Source organism: Panulirus ornatus, chromosome 66, assembly GCF_036320965.1.
Source record: "Panulirus ornatus isolate Po-2019 chromosome 66, ASM3632096v1, whole genome shotgun sequence".
Taxonomy (NCBI): Eukaryota; Metazoa; Arthropoda; class Malacostraca; order Decapoda; family Palinuridae; genus Panulirus; species Panulirus ornatus.
Genome location: NC_092289.1, coordinates 15,702,501 through 15,718,192, shown reverse-complemented (window position 1 = coordinate 15,718,192; position 15,692 = coordinate 15,702,501). Strand labels below are relative to the sequence as shown.

General features: G+C 35.9%; 1 protein-coding gene across 2 annotated transcripts in view; it reads right to left on the bottom strand.

Moving 5' to 3' along the window:
* LOC139746835 (transmembrane protein 104) overlaps positions 1 to 15,692 on the bottom strand; it is a 79,249-nt gene that overhangs the window by 14,543 nt on the left and 49,014 nt on the right. For both annotated transcript variants that reach the window (XM_071658430.1, XM_071658431.1), the window contains 5 exons: positions 7,194 to 7,314; positions 6,679 to 6,768; positions 4,563 to 4,662; positions 2,360 to 2,459; positions 2,143 to 2,236 (listed from right to left, as the gene is read on the bottom strand). In XM_071658430.1, the coding sequence (XP_071514531.1) occupies positions 2,143 to 2,236; positions 2,360 to 2,459; positions 4,563 to 4,662; positions 6,679 to 6,768; positions 7,194 to 7,314 (505 nt within the window). The remainder of the gene's footprint in view (positions 1 to 2,142; positions 2,237 to 2,359; positions 2,460 to 4,562; positions 4,663 to 6,678; positions 6,769 to 7,193; positions 7,315 to 15,692) is intronic.

The window sequence follows — 15,692 nt, the reverse complement described above, 5'->3', positions numbered from 1 at the left end:
AAAGTGGTTGGTGACCCAACATTGAATATGGACACCCATATTCAATGTTCAGCAGTGACAAATCAAAAGAAGCAGTTGTACTTATAGATGACCAAACCTTTTCCATATGATGAGCCACTCTCAGTTACCAGCAAGGCAGTCAGGCAGTTGACTGGCTCTAGATAACTCTGGTACCTAACTCAAGACTCATTCTGCCCTTAAGCAACTCCTCCATCAGTAGAAGTCACAAAATGACTCCTGACATTTCATCTTCCAGATAGGTTTCATTGTGATGCCTCATCTCCAACATCCATCTTTGGCAAGAATCCTGTGGGACATTGTCTCCTCCTATCACGAGGAGTAACTGCAACAACAAGAGACCTACAGCCAAACCCATGGCACTCCTGCAGCCAAAGCACAAACCAGTAGCTGATGCACACTCCAGGAGCTACAGTACATGCTGCATCCACCTCCTACAGGAACTCCACATAGACTTAGCAGACATGCACTTCTCCCATGCACTCCTCCTTCATTTGGTGTCCACGAGCATCAAGGGTCCCTGCTAAGCCTGTCTCATATTACTTGACCTGCCTTACTTTACCTTTCTTCACCTAATAGTGCACCTCCAGTAGCTCACTGTCCCTGAGCTATCTCACTTAGCTGATCTTAAACAATAAAGCATTATTGTTGTTGCTTAAGTTTCCATGTCCCTCTCTCAGTTATACACACTCTAAGGTGCAATTTTACTGTACTGCAATGTATATGTTTTGTTTCAAGAAAAAAAAAAATTCTAATGGTTAGGTAAAAAAAGTAAATACACTTGTATAAAAACTGTGAAGTGCCTTTGTGCATACAATGTTTCCAGGTGTTCCATACACATATGCACTACAAAGTGTAAATATGTATGAAGAGAACATTTATCACTGACAAGAGGAAAATAACATAATTGAAGAGTGAAATGTAGCATAAGAAGGGTACATTGCTCTTGTGTATGTTATTTGTTTCAAAAAATTTACTTTCAAAAGGGTAAAAAAGTTATACACTACACTGCAGAGACTGTAATATTTTCCTGTGCATGAAAAAATTTGTTTTGGGGGGGTATGATAAAAAAAATCTATTGAAAATGTATGAAACAGTGTAAGCATATGTGTATCTATATAAACAGTAGACCTTATATCAACACAAAGTGGAAAACTATAACACATTTGCATAATGAAATGTGTATATATTACATAGTAAGGGGGTTACATCATATAGGTAGCTAAGTCACAGTCTAAATATTTATTCATTATGGAAGCTCACCACACATAGATAAATGTTTGATCTTATACATATGTTTAAGAAAAAAGTACTTTTCTAATGAGTGAATAAAATAGAATAAAGATGATATGTAAAGATTCTGGTGTTCCACTGTGTGTACAACAAAGCTTCTGGGTGTACCACTCACAAAGACATTTCTGAAAATATGTACTTAACACTAAAAGTAGGTAAATATATATTCATGTATGTAAATATATGAACTGGAAAATTGTACAGTATAAAATAAATGCATAGTTGCACCCTGAATATTTATTCATTTGGGAAGCTCACCACATACATTAATAAGGTTTTGCTATGTTGTACACCCCCTTCCCAACATACTTCCGAGTTCCATTCTGACCAACCAGTCAGATCTCAGGACACAAGTCGGACACATGTCAACAAAGCATGTAGAACTTGTATACCTGTATGGCATTCTTTTATCCAAATCAATTTCTATCATGATCATCTCGTTTTTATTAACCAGCTTTATCATGTGATCCTGTAGTTTATCTTAAAAGTTTCATTTACAATTCTTTAGTTCATATTTCATAATTCTTATCTATATTTTTTCCCAGTCGTATATACGGATGATCGTAAGTCACTTATGTCATAAGTAGGGGATCAGGTGTGTATGTCATTTCTTTCAGAAAAAAATAGCTATTTGAATTGATAAGGCAAATAAATCAATAGATTTTTCTTCCTGAAATAAGCTGCTCATGGGGTACATATTATTTGCTTCAAGCTACTGAAGTTAATGGCTGAAATAATGGTGGAAACAAAAAAAATTCATCTATAACCCAGTGTAATTTGATGATGAATTTTTCATTCTGCATGAATCAACATAAATGTATCTGGACTCACCTAACCATCTAGTAAATGTAGTCAAAATTTGCATATATTTTGTTTTCGTAAGATTGCAGAATACAAATGGACCCATGACACCAACGAAGGCTGCCTGAAATAAGCATAAATAGATTGAAATATAATGAACAACTAAAAATCATAACATTATTATCTTCTATATAATCAGGATCCCCATACAGCAGGTCAAAGTAATGTCTAGCTACGAAATACTTACAGTGCAGAGTCTGTACATTTCTAATCTTGTTAAATCCGAATCCTTAAAACATGGATCCAAATCTATTAGCTCCTTTGTACAATTCTTTGGTACGTAGTCACTGTTGGGAGAAGAGAAACTGTAATAAATCATCAACATAAAACTGCTTTGATTTACATCAAAATGTGCAATGTACAGCAAAGAAATAATCTAACCCATATATCTAATCCTATTACATCCGAAAGTAGCTTCTGTCAACTGTATCTACAATGGCTTATTACCATGGTCACCGGGATATTTACATTCTTTATGTATGAAGCTTTCTTTCCCTTACTGGCAGCTCAACAGTACTCATCTGTTTCTTGGAATCTTCATCTTTCATCAAACCAGTCAACATACAACCTTGTGCTGTTTTATTACATTTTCTATGAATTTTCAATGAAAAACATGGGCTCATCACTGTGGCAAGATTAGTGTATTAATCTATTTAGAATACATGTTAGAGTGCATGCAGACATATACAGTCTATGGGTCTACATGGACCATTTATGTATATGTACTATACTGTAGTGACTGATTACAATACACAACACAGAAACTCTCTAACCCAAAATGTGGGAAAAAAAGGGGAGATTGATTAAAAAAAAAAAAAACTATTCAGTGTAAGGGGAAAGCTGTTCCCAGACCAATATGCTCATAAAATCAGGGTAACACAAAATTTCTGAGAAAATAGTGCAGGTGGAAGGTGACAGGTGCTGAAACTTTTTCAGCATTTGTAAGCAGTTATAATTAAGAGAGAATTTTCTAAGTATGACACTACAAAATTTATACACATGAAAAGAAACTTCTTTCTATAATGAGACTGTACAAACTAAAAGGACTATGCTTCTCATCTTTGCTAGGTCTGGCTCTACTGGTCAACCAATGCCTAGAGAAACTATTGATATGAACAATTAATTTCTCTAATTGCTTAACTACCCATCAATGAGAGGACCAATAAGAAGCCAGTGTCTGAAACCTTCATGTCAAAATCCTACCAATCATGCCACCAGCCAACCTTAAGTTGTTTTTCAAGATACGGTTCATGGCCAAAGAAAACAGATGAATGTCCCATTCTTTCAGGTTCATACAACTTTGTTGTATTTAAGAGAAAGATAATGACCTAAAACAAATCTGAACATGCTAATAATGCTACGACAGTTTATTCTTACAAGCACAACCTGCCAGCATTTTCGATTAAGCATGATAGAAACTAACACCAACCCAACATTAATTTTCTCCAACTCAAGGTGTAATACATATGCTGACTTTTTTCATTTAAAGGAAATTCATCAGCTGGTAAGTTAAAGAAGAGTGAAGAGTCAACAAAAATGACGTATTACATAACCCAAAGAATGGTTAGCTGGGAATTGGAACTAGGCCCATACTCTTCTACAGTTTCTATAGATTTTTGTTTTTCATTCAATACAGTCTTAGTCAATATAGCTTATTTTAAAGTGACTGACTTGAAACTAACCTGGTGATATCTATACTAACCTTTACATTCAACAGTCAAGAAATTCCTTGTAATATTCTTAAAAACAGCAGACATTCTTCTCTAGATTATAGTTTATTCACTAAGCAGTTGGTTACACTTCAACTTAAAATCACAGATGTTTCACACTGAAGCACTGAAAGGGAGTCCCATACACATCAACAAACTTCACACTGTACTTCAAAAACTGCCATTTCTTTTTTCTGTCTTAAACTTGATTAGCTGCTTTTACTTTACCCTTCATTTATTATATAACTTAAGGAGTGATCACAGACTGTGAAGTAAATGCTGGAGGATGCTCATTTCTGTGCAACCATTTTCATTGAAAAGAAATGCATATGATAGAAAAAGTTATAAATAATGTCATATCTTTTATGATATAATATGACAATAATATGACATTCATATAAAGAGTTTGTAAGAAGTCTCCTATTTTCAGGTTTGAGTAAAATATTTTATGAGAAAAATTTTCTTTCAATACTTGATAAAAATCATATGAAAAGAATTATTCTGTATGGCACATACAGCATAGTTTGACATAAACTAACGAGATTCTGTTAGGCAATGACTGTTATGCAATATATCTATGTGGGAAATTAGCATATTGAAGCATAGAAACTGTACCTAGGGCAGTCATAACCAAAGCCACAACAAAGGTTACTTGACAAAATTATCAGATTTGATACTCACCAAATTATATCTCGGAGAGATTTTGCCACAGCAGCCTCATAAATAGCCAAGTCTCCATAAAGGTATATGCATAGCACAACATAAAACACTTTATCCCAAACTGAAATGAAAAAATTCATGATGCTGTATCTAGGGGGTAAATGTGTACAAAATCCTTAGACATAATTTATGATTCAACTAAACAACCACAATTTTTTTGACTACCCTCACTACTTAATAACCTTTACAGAAATATAAATTCTTTAGTTACTTATAAAAAGGTACATTCTATTTATTTTGTGTAATATGAAGTGTAGCAGAGCAGCAGGAACGGAGAGGACTAACAGAGTTTCTCAAGAAAGGGGAGTGACACTGATATTGACAAACTAGTCAGGGTTTTCAATGATTGTATCATCCAAGGTGAGATTTGTGAGGACTGGCAGAATGTTTGCATAATGCCCATATGTAAAGGCAAGAGGGACAAAAGTGAATTATTCAATTACATGGGTACAATACCATTTAGTACATCTGATGAAAAATTATGGGAGAATGGTGAGTGAGAGGATGGTAGCTTGCACAGAGCATCTGGCCAAGGAGAAGCCATGGGACTTGAGTAGTACTGGATGTGTGGACAGGGTGTTTGCGGTGAAGAACTTGAATTTGTATGCTATGAATATAAAGTGTGGGGGAAAAGGTACCTTAGAAGGGAGGGTTTTTTACCAGCAAAGTTAGGGCAAGTGCACAAATGGGAAGGAAGGAGGAGCGGTTCCAGGTAAACACAGGTCTGCATCAATGGGGTGATAAGGGAGGTAAATGCAATAGTTCTGAAGCAAGGAGCAGACTTACAATATGATGCAGATGGATGGGGTGCCTGAGAGTTGAATCACTTTATATCATTTACAGATGACAGGGTTCTGGTGGCAGACTGAAGAGAGTAACTCTATAAGCCAGTGTCTGGTTTGAGTGTGTGAAATGAGGAAGTTAAGAGTAAGCAAGTAAGCAAGAAAAAGGTAATTAGGTGCAACAGGGGAGCAAAACAGGACTGAATGAGAACGAGAAGGACCTCTAGGAGGTAAAATCCTTTAGGTACCTGATAGAGGATATGGTAGCAAACAAAACCACATGTTCAGAAGCAAGTCACAAATTGGTAAAGCACATGGAAGGAGAGGTCAGTGTCTGTTTCGGCAAGATGAGTATGCTTGAAGGTGTTGTAAGGATATGAGTCATAAACCTTAAATATAAAAGAAAGGAAAAGCTGAAACATACTGGAGATGGCCAGCTCTCTCAATCACACTCTGCTTACCCACCTGACTCTTACACCATCTGTCGTTCCAAGATTAACCTACCTCACACTACATACTGTCCTCTGGTATTTCATTCTCAACACATACCCTCTTCCAGTCTTTTGCATTTAAAGCCCAAGACTCATTTTCATAAATCACTGTCAGGACTAGTGTACCTTCAAACTTACCCCATCTTTGCAGACACTAACCTCTCCTTCCACATACTCCCCAATGTACCCAAAAGGTAGTACATGACATGTGGACCAGGTGTTTGCTTTGAAAAATGTGAGAAATACTTGTAGAAAGAGAGGGATTTGCATGTGGCATTTACAGACATATAGATGCCTTGAAGAAGGTGCTGTGGGTATAGATGCAGTGAGGAGTTTTTACTGGGAGAGTAAGAAGGGTTAGTGAGTGGGAGGGAGGAAAGTGTTTCCAAGTGTAGGATGGTCTACATTAAGGGTGTGAAGTCATAATGGCTGTGGTTGGGGTGGTGATGGGAGTTAATGTGAGGGTCTTTGATAGAGGAGTGGACATAAAGTAAGGAAGGGGTGGAGATACATGAGAGGTGAGCCAGGCACTGGTTTCAATTATAAACAAGACAGCCAGAGAGTGGATGTTAGCAAATGAGGACATTCTTCATCTGCTCCTGGCACAACCTTGCTAATTCATGAGGAGTGAACAAGTTTGAAAAAATATAAGAATTCAACTAGCTGGGTTTTAATAAAATGAAAGGCACATAAAGGCAGGTAAGGAGTGAAGTAAATAAAACAATGTGACTAAGAAATCAATGAAGACAAGGGAAATTTTATACAGTGCTATAATCAAAAGCCTGATAAATGTAATTTTCTTACCTTTTGGGTAAAAGAGTTCTGCCATTTGCCCCATTTCAATCTGCTCCTGAATTGCATAATATTCACCGACTGTTCTCTCTATCACTCCCTCTGAAAAGATCAAAATCCAAAATTTTAAAAGAAACATGGAATATAATCAATTAAATATAAAAGCAATAGATGTTCAAGAAATTTTGGGGCCAGTTTCCAATAAGTATAAAAAACAAAAAATATCACATACACAGGAAAAAACAACCAAAATAGAATTAAGCAAAAAACTAGTTACAAAAAATATGAAGAAAAACATTTTCATGGTACAAGAGTGGTGGATAAATGGAAGGCTGAATGATGAAACCGTGAATGCGGACACATACAGAAGTTTAAAAAGTTGTATGACAGAAGAGAAAGTTTAAGAGTTGGGACCCGACATATGCAGAACTCCATTCCCACACAGTACAAATAAGTAATTACAGATGGAGAGGGAGTGAGTTAACTATACACACACACACACACACACAAGAAGGGTGAACAGTTACCTGCTATAAGTGGTGACTCTTCTTCATGTTCATCCTGGTCCTCTGATGTGTCAGTGGAACGTTGGTCAGCTTCAGCATTTTCTAATGTTCTGTTCACCAACTCATCTGCGACCTGCCCACGCTGCAATATAATCATGGTTAAAATACTGCATCTCAAATTTGATAATTCTCTTAATTTGTAAAGAACTGAAAAAGCACTCTATGTAAAGCAGGTATCTTAAAACAGCCTCAAGCATAACACATACAAACATTTCTGCATTTTCAACATACAATGAACAACAGGAAGTATAACAGTAAAAATGTTCAAGTTGTAAGTTTAAAGCAAAACAGCTGACATCTTTCATATCATCACCCCTTTTCTAATACGTAAAAGGGGCACAATATTGTCTCTAACCTTAGATCTATTTTTGGATGACCATACGTCTGTGTTTTTCAATGAGAATGAAAACTTGTTGGATGCATGGGTCACCAAAATCAGACCTATTTCTGATAAGTGTTACAGAGCTCCTTAACATGGCATAAATCATAAGCTGTTACTGCCATCTCCATCATATCAGTAGCTAACTCTAATTTTATCCAAATCACTTGATACTAAAATGTAAAGTGAACACCAGGTTGTGGGTTCAATTGCATTGCAAGAAACCAAAAAAAAATTTAGCAATTAATTGAAATAATATTGGAATCCTATGCACTGGAAAGGTGCTATTTCCTAATGATTAAGGACAGCTAGTTACACTGACTTCTCAAGATCTATGGTAAGTTCATAATTTTTGCCATGAAAGATGCCACATTACACCAAGGGGGAGATGCAGTAAAAGATGTTAACTGTTTCCCTTTCAAGTACTGGCTATAAACTACACCCAGGGGGAGATGCATTAAAAGATGTTAACTGTTTCCTTTTCAAGTACTGGCTATAAACACAGATGCATCACAGAAGCACACATGCATGTGTTCAGATGTATATGTGTGGGAGCATGTCTAACTCTCTGCAACCATCAACTAGACATCATTCAACAGCTTGGGATGAAAGTACAGCACCATAGTCACTAATGCCCCTTCTTACTCCCATAGATCCCTTCTTTGGAAGTTAGAGTTCAGCACAACTATTGGAGTGAACACAAATGAAATTGCACAGAATGTTAACAGAACAGTCCCATCACAACCACAGTGAACACTGTCAATAAACAGATATCTGTATTTCAAAAGACTTCTACACTTTCCCATTTTCATAACCCCTGCTTACTATATTTTCTGTCTTCAACATTTGGGTGCACTTAGTTCAGTAAGATACTACTTTTAATCACTATTCATCATCACATGTAGAAGTGAATACTTATCTGCATGCAAGGGAAGAGGGCTTCTGCATGTGGGCCACATCTCAATTTCTTTTTCATTTTCATGTTTCTTGGATTATCTATGGTCTCCACAAAAATGTTTTCTTCTCCTACTCCACTATTGTTATAGGTACACTTATTCTCAATTTTTACCTTTAGTTTCATGTGTGTCACATTCACAAAATATTCACCATTTATATAAAATCCACTGTCTCACCTTGCTGCATGTAAGTACCCTAATTTTGTTGAAATTTACTCTCTATATACTCCTTTCATATATTCTGCCACCACAGTTACATCATTTGTAAACAGCATGTGATTTAAATTCCACAACCACCACACCCCACATACCCATCCACAAACTAACACTGACTCTAAGACTCTTAACATTTATCTCCCTTATCATCCCATCTCTAAATGGATTGAACAACCACACTGATGTCACAGATCCTTGGCACAGACTCCCATTAACCAGGGGCAATTCACCCTCCATCCTTCCTACTCTCAAATATGCTTTACTCTCCCATTCATAACTCCTCACAGCATTATGTGACACCCCATATGTTTGTGGCACCTTTCACCTCTCTTTTGTCACCTCTCTCACATACTTTCTCAAGATCCATAAATGCCACATACAATTCACTTTTTCCCCCCCAAGTATTTCTAAGATAACTTTTTTATCACTTTTTTTCCATATACTCCTAAGACATCTTATGTAAGTAAACTTATGTTTAGTCCACATACCTTCAACTCTTGTGAAGCTACAATGTTCCTCCCTGATCACATGTTCCTGACATCCTCTCAATCACTTAATCAGGTAAAATAAACAAACTTGTACCTCTGTCATTTGAGTGTTCACTTTTGCCCCTCCACCTTTATATAAGAGCACTACGCATACACTATTGCCATTCCTCTGGAACTTCGTCCTGGGTCACTGAGATGTTAAATGGCCTGACAGACTAATCAATGGCACTGTGAACCAATTTCTAGAAAAAGTCAATGGTAATCCCATCTACTCCTGCCACTTTTCTGAATTTCATCTTATACAAGGCTTTTACAACTTCCTCTCTTTTCACCATATAATTCACATGACTCAATTGCCCATGCCACCTTGTCCAAAACACTACATCCATCAACTCTCCTCTAACACATTTGGAACTTTAGCAATCTTTTGAAATAATCACTCCTCTTTTTCATCTCTTCATGAATATGTTTCTAAACATGCATTTGCCCATTTGTTTCAGTATTAAAACCTTAACCAAAAGAGTTCAAACTCTTACGATTCTCGATGTACTTTTCTGTTGACCCAGCTACTATATGAACCTTTAATTCTCAAATGCCAGGCATGGTCCAGAAATTCCATCAAACAGTAGACAGCGGAAAAATAAAGGAATCCCTCAATTAAATGAAAAGTAAGAGAAAATACACATTATCACCTTTCTGATGGTCTGTTCCAGTGATATGAGAGCACCCAAAGTGGTATGAATGATGTGCTTGAGAGCTCCTGATACCAAAACATGGAGATCATGTTTCTGTGTTTCTATGAGCTTGCTTTCCAACTGTATTATGATTTCAAATACAGGAACATTATAAGGTGAGACAGACTGGCTGGCAAGTGTGGGTTGGATAATGAAGAATTTTGTTTGTTTCTATATAATGAGCACTCTATTCTAATTTGATACAAAGCTAGTGTTTTGGCAGTGAATTATGTGGATATAAGAGGAAGCATTACACATATCACACTGCAGTCCTCCCTTCTTAAACCCACTAAAATCAACTTGTATGTCACTTATTTCTCCATATTTCTTTCTACCTAATACATTTTTGGCAATCACCATGCGCACATGATCATGAGGACAATCATGCACACAAAATGGTGCTTATATTGGTAAGGAGAATAACAGAATTTTTCCAGCACTTTCCTAGCAATGGAAGAGACCTCTGTTGGATACAAATGATAAAGTAAGTCATATGGATATTTAAGCAGAGGCAGGAAACATTAGCATATCAATTGCTGCTGGCTACTGTTCTCCAAGAACACATTAATTACTGTCAGCAAATGTATGAGAGAGAGATTCCCTCATTCAGGTAAGATTCTTATAATTTTCTCTATGCAAGGTGGTGGTTATTATGTAATCTTATGGTACTGTGCCCTATCTTAAAAAAAGATGCATTATTTTGAAACAAACATAATTGATTACTTGTCTATCCCATGTCTGAGCCTACCTATACCTCTAAACATGGTCACAATCCTGAAAAAAAATTTCACTTAAGTTTAGCATTTTTGCAAACATTTAAATATGACTGGAAGTGCCTCATTAACACAAAGCAAGAATAGCAACACCATTAAAAATATTCCTTGAGGGACACCACCAGTTTTTAGCATCTGAAAAGTTATTATGGACATGCACCTAGAAAAGCCTTCCAATTAATTAATCTTTGATTCCGACATTTACAAAATTTCTTCTGATACTGTATCCTGACAAGAATTTCATGCCCATTTTAGTTTACTAAAGAAGTTGTTCTGATGTGTAAAGTTTCCCTCTTTTGTGTTTATTTGTGATCATATGTTCATACATTTTGGAAAGCATTCTACACTTATAAAGCCCCACCATTTTCCCTTAAGCTCTTTTCAGAAACTCTTCTAAGTTTTCCAGAGTGCTGTTTTCTAATGATAATCAGATGGTGGTAAGTCCCTGCTTGGAAACTATTGTTTGAAGAGTCAAGTAATTTCCATGTGTAAATGTCTTGTCCTAACACTGCCTTCATTGGGGAAGATCCTTGCTATGTCCTAACACTTATGTCCAGGCTTGCCTTCTGACAAGTCAAATTTTCCTTTTCAAAGTCCTACTGCCCTATAGTAAATTACGAGTAAAAAAATCTTGCTAAACTCATGCTGCTGCTTGAAATTATGTCATTCAATCCATACAAAACATGCTCATGTTTCATGACAATGTAAGGGGAAATACAGCCTTCCTGTCACATGCTATAAGCAGGAAAAACAGCCACTCCATATATCACATGTCACTCTAAACATACAATCCCCTAATATCAAAAAGTAAAATTTATAACAACTTATTTACAGTACTTATATGAGAATTTATGAATGCCAGTTCAAAAAGGCAAAAATATGACAAAGCATTTATGCACAATGCATTTATAAGTAAAACCTAATTAACTTTCACCAAGCATGTAAAGTATGCAAAGTATGACAAACATTATGTGATAAAGATATTTACAGACTTTCTGATATCTTTCATTTATGATATGCTACGGTTCTTACTTTTTAATGCAAAAACTACCATATTCATATGCAAAATGCAACTTTAAATAAGTACATATATGTACATAAATTTACATCACAAAATTTACAACTACTTTAAATACAATTTTGCTTGAATATAAATTAATGAGACTTTAAACTGGTCCTTAGCTTCATCAAAAGGATAGCAATTAACATTTTACATAGCTCATCTATAACTAGATGCTTCATTTCATTATTGAAAAATAAATAATGCAGACCAAAAAGATCATGTAATGGGATGATAAAGGATGAAGGTGGACTATAACATGCAAAGTAATAGAAGACAGTTTATGGAAAGGGTGTGTGATGCCTTACTACACCATGGAAGTCAAGACTGTGCCAAACAGTTGTCGAGATGTCAAGAGTCAAGTAAACATAACGCTGGAGTTATCTTCGAATGGTTCAAGTAAATAACTTTGTTGTACAGGTGTGCAAAACTCAGGTGCAACTTGTTTACCTCTATCTGCATAATTCTAATTAATAATTATTCATATTCTAATATGCCTCCTTTAACTATATAAAAGTGGCTTACGCACTGCCTCCTCAGCATTTTTTTCGAGCTGATCTTAGAAAATCTCTTTTCTTATGCTACAGATGGACATATTATTCTTTTGGAGAGAAAAAGTGGATGAGATAAAGTGTGGAACTTGCATGATTTATAAATTCTGGCCAGCGAGAAAATGTGAGAAGTCTGTTTTAAACAAACAACAAAATAAAATATAAGCCAAACCAAGATCACTAAACAAATGAGAAATACAGCTAGTAAATATGAAGGACAAGGGGAATGCAAGAAAAATATGTAAATGAAAGAAAGGGAGATTGTCTGAAAGGATACCCACATCTTTGTCACTGAACAAAAACCTTACACAGAAGTTACTAAGCATTCATAAGAGTAAAAAAGGAGTAAAGTAGCATAAACATAATAAAAGAATACACATCCATTCAAAGACACCAACAAACATTATCTATTTCAAGATTACTATATGCTAATCACAAAGTATATAAGGAAAAAGGGAAGTAAGAAGAAAAAAGTCAAGCTAAATGTAACAATAATACACTTATGGCAAGTGACAGAAGAAAAACTAATCCATAACAATTATGTAAATCCTAACTGTCCTACATATACAAAAATGCAAATTTCTTTTGTTCATATCTTTAGCTAAACTTTCTCATGGTATCCTTGATTACTTATAATATTTCAATCATCTTGCATTATGCTTCCATTTTCTAAAAACAATCATAATAAAAGCAGCCTATTTTTCCTTTGCTGAACTTCTTTATTCCTATATCTATATCTCTGACACCTGTTCCAACTGGAACTCCCTCAAAGAGGTGGCCACGGCAACAGACTCTCCATAACTAAAAAACTCCAGTGCTGCTTCTTAGCCTTTAGTGCCTCATCCTTAACAGGTTACTGGCAAAGGGCAAGTCAAGTGCAGTGTTTGAAGAGGCTCCTATCTAATGTTCCTAATGACTACTTCTATCTAATGCTCCTTTCTACTGCTTCTCCCTTATGTTTCTGTCTAATAATCCTATCTACTACTTCTCTCTACAGCTCCTACCATTTTGCAAAAAGGGGACTAGCAAGTCAAGCTAAATGTAACAATAATATGCTTATGGCAAGTGACAGAAGAAAAACTAATCCATAACAATTATGTAAATCCTAACTGTCCTACATATACAAAAATGCAATTTTCTTTTGTTCATATCTTTAGCTACACTTTCTCATGGTATCCTTAATTACTTATAATATTTTAATCATCTTGCATTATGCTTCCATTTTCTAAAAACAAACATAATAAAAGCAGCCTATTTTTCCTTTGCTGAACTTCTTTATTCCTATACCTATATCTCTGACACCTATTCCAACTGGAACTCCCTCAAAGAGGTGGCCACTGCAACAGACTCTCCATAACTAAAAAACTCCAGTGCTGCTTCTTAGCCTTTAGTGCCTCATCCTTAACAGGTTACTGGCAAAGAGCAAGTCAAGTGCAGTGTTTGAAGAGGCTCCTATCTAATGTTCCTAATGACTACTTCTATCTAATGCTCCTTTCTACTGCTTCTCCCTTATGTTTCTACCTAATAATCCTATCTACTACTTCTATCTACAGCTCATACCATTTTGCAAAATGGGGGCTAGCGCATAGTGCTCACCACAGGAAAATTTAGAGCTACGAAGAATGAGCTGCATGAGTTAAGTGTTGCCAAGTGTTACATATGACAAGGAGAAATTGTATGTTTGTGGACAGAATGCCAGTAGTCTACATGTCAGTAAGGCAGACAGAAAAGACAGCTACCTGGGTTATAGGAGTGCAATTTCACAACGAAGCAGAAGTCATGAACCCTACTGATACTCAGGCGGGTAGCACTGGTAATATACCTCCCTAGCCACTGGCTGCCTACCAACTACTACTCACATCACCATCTTCTGCACTTACAAATAACAAATGACTTAGCACAATCCATACTCATGAATGCAACCTAATATATATATATCTGACAAATTCTCTTTTTGAAGTCACTATTTCTATCTACTATAGATGTCCCTATTTGCAGAAGAAAACCTATGTCTTTGTTATTCCCTTAAATGTTCATAAGGCATACAAAGATACCTCCCAAGTCTGGATTAATTGGTATGAAAGGGTGTTGGGTTTGATAGAAAAAATTGCACACAATATTTTGGTCGATATGAATAAGGCTTTGACAATAAGGCATTTCAACCTTGTGGTGTTTCATTCTGACATATGATTATAGAGATATCATCTTAGCTACCTTCAGCATCTCAACAAAACAGATGGCAATTAAAATTAAATCAACAATTCTGATTGGCACTGCAGGAAAAACTAATAGTCACTGGAGGATTTCTTGCTCTTTTGAAAATCCTTTTGGGCATTCCCTTATACCTATTTTGGGGTTAAAAAATCTCGATTTGCAGGGCTTTGGTTGATCCAATAAAATTCATTATAATCATGAAATTCCTTCTTTCCCCAATAGTCTTATGTGCATGAACAAAAATTACCTCAGGAGATTTAATGCCCTATGAACTTGCCCTACAATATCACACAAAATCATATGGTATAATTCTAAACAGATGCAAAATTCAGCCTTGAATGTGTAAGCCTACAAAAGATAACATCTGATCCTAGATAAGGATGCAGTATTAAACATTGTATCCCTATAGTTAATGGGATGAAAAAAAATTAATTATCAGTGTTCCCACTTACTTTTGAAATAGGGGCTTCTACACCCCTTGCACAGCAAAGACTGGTAAAGACAAATTACTGGGGTCTACTTTCTGAAAACATTACGAAACATGCTAATACTGTATTCATGTCCACAGCTTTATTCATGACACTTCACCATATCATACATCTAAGATATCAAATTTGAGATAACACACTAAAAGTGTTGTGCTATCATAGTCCAGTTCTCTGCTGCATTTGTCAATTAATGATATGTCTTTGTACAGCACAGGAAATAAATGAAATTCAGAACTGCAAGCATGCACGGAATCTGAATTTTCACAGGAATCAGAATTATGGTGTGATTTACTTGTAATTCTGAGTAAATGGATATGCTGATCATTATTAATTTCCTGTAGAAATACAGTTTAGGCAAGCAAAGCAACACCAATAGTATATATGGAGAGCAAAGTAAGTAGGTTTAAATCAAATACAAGGTGAAGAAGTGCTGGAGTAAACTCATGCACCTCAAAAAACAAAATATCAGCACAAAAGACAGTGATGGGAGCTCAAAGCAGCTTGTTAGAAGGCTGTCTGTGAGCAAGAGAATGTAATGCTCTGTGTAAAGTAACGAGAGAGAAGCTACCCACCACCTTGCTCAGGAGCTAGCCACTCCCTT